Source organism: Histoplasma capsulatum, genomic scaffold, assembly GCF_000149585.1.
Source record: "Histoplasma capsulatum NAm1 scaffold_4 genomic scaffold, whole genome shotgun sequence".
In the NCBI taxonomy this organism is placed as follows: domain Eukaryota; kingdom Fungi; phylum Ascomycota; class Eurotiomycetes; order Onygenales; family Ajellomycetaceae; genus Histoplasma; species Histoplasma mississippiense.
The window spans coordinates 5,668-7,393 of record NW_001813979.1 but is presented as its reverse complement, the minus strand read 5'-3'; the positions used below and the strand labels follow the sequence as shown (position 1 = coordinate 7,393).

The window sequence follows — 1,726 nt, the reverse complement described above, 5'->3', positions numbered from 1 at the left end:
AGGAACCAGAACCCATGGGCAAGCACTGGCAGAACAGGCCAGCTGTCGCATATCCCAGAGGAGCCGACCAGCGACACTCCATCAGCCCAGACCCCATGGATGAGCAGATGACTGAGGAAGAAGAAGAGGAGGAGGAAAAGGGACAGAGAGATACCCAGTCAGAAGAAGAAGATAAGTTCAAATTAACCAAGATCCAGATGGCATGTTTGGATTTTTGCATTGAGCTGCTGAACCAGCGGGTTCAGGTGGAGGATTATGAGTGCGCGCTGGTAGACACGTTGGCGGTGCTGGGACGGGGGGAGTATGGATGGCGCGACGCCGAGAGCTACCCACCAATGTTGTCACGGATCATCAAGGTGGCACGGTTCATGGTGGTGCACAAGGCGCTGCGACTGGACGCCAATGCATCCGACATGCTGGCCAGGAACCAAGCAAGCCAGATGGTGGGAGAGTGGGCCGTGGTGAACGCCATGAAGGAGGCGGATTACACGTTCACAGGCAATCAGAATGAAGGGTAATCAGTGAAGACATCAGAGGCACATCATCAACAATCAGACAGACATTCCACAAACAGAATGTCCATCAAGGCCGGTTCATCATCACACATCAGCAGCGAGGGCAGAGGGCATTGATGGATGAGGAGGTTTTAGTGGAAGAGGCGCAGAGGTGGAAGGATCAGTGTGTGATATGTGCAAATGGCAAGCGGGAGTTTGACCATGAGCTGTACCAGTGTCCCCACGAGGAGAGCCAGGAGGCAAAGAGATGGATGATGACAGTGCGGAGCAAGATCAAATACACACAGTATTCCGGGTGCTTCCGATGCGGGATGCCGCAGTCCATATGCAACAGCTGGAAGACACAGAGGCAGTGTCCGTACAGGGGATTTTTGATCCCGACAGTGGCAATGATGATGTATGGGTGTCATGCAGGGCAGATGAAGCAGGCGTGGAGACAGCGGCTGAGAGAGTTCAATGTGGATGCAGATGATCAGGAGGCGGTGATTGAATTTTTGGGACAGAAGGTTGAGGGGCAGGGCATGGAGCACAACCGGCTGGTGGAGATGGTTTGTTGGCTGCGAGGGATATATCAGGAGGCAGAGAGGGGGAAGATCGAGTCAGAGGGTACAGAGGTCAAGTGATATCATGGGTGAGGGGCACATCACGGGTGAGAGGCACCACAGGAGGATGAAAGATGTATATATATATAAAGGCAGGTGAAGCAAGAGACAGAGGGTAAAGGGATATAACATCAAGAGAAAGTAGATCAGGTTCAAAAGATCAGTTTCAAACAGTATCATCCCATATGATAATGGATCAGGGTTAGGGTTACAAAGAGTGAGGGTAGAGGCTGGGGGGAAGGATGAGGTGGTCAGAGTCAGGGTTAGGGTTGAAAAAGAGTGAGGCTAGAGACAGGGGTGGGCAGTGAGGTCAGGATAGGCGGTTAAATTAGACGCAAACCCGTTAACCCATTGAAAGTCAAACCCGTTGGACCCAAACCCGTTGGACGTCGAACCCGTTGGATGAGGAAGTCGAACACGCTGGACCCAACCCGTTGGACGTCAAACCCGTCCCACGAGCGCATTAACCCGTTGGACGTCGAACCCGTCCCATGAGCGCATTAACCCGTTGGGAGTTGAACACGCTGGACCCAACCCGTTGGACGTCAAACCCGTCCCAGGAGCGCATTAACCCGTTGGACCCGAACCCGTTGGATGAACCCATCAACC

The 1,726-nt window shown here is 53.1% G+C and overlaps 1 protein-coding gene across 1 annotated transcript; it reads left to right on the top strand.

Annotated features, from left to right (window-relative positions):
* Positions 1 to 14: 14 nt before the first annotated feature.
* On the top strand, positions 15 to 1,138 carry HCAG_04030 (predicted protein; the record flags this gene model as incomplete). Its single annotated transcript, XM_001540140.1, has 2 exons — positions 15 to 514; positions 556 to 1,138. 2 exons carry the CDS (start codon positions 15 to 17, stop codon positions 1,136 to 1,138), a joined length of 1,083 nt encoding a protein of 360 aa, XP_001540190.1.
* Positions 1,139 to 1,726: the final 588 nt, after the last annotated feature.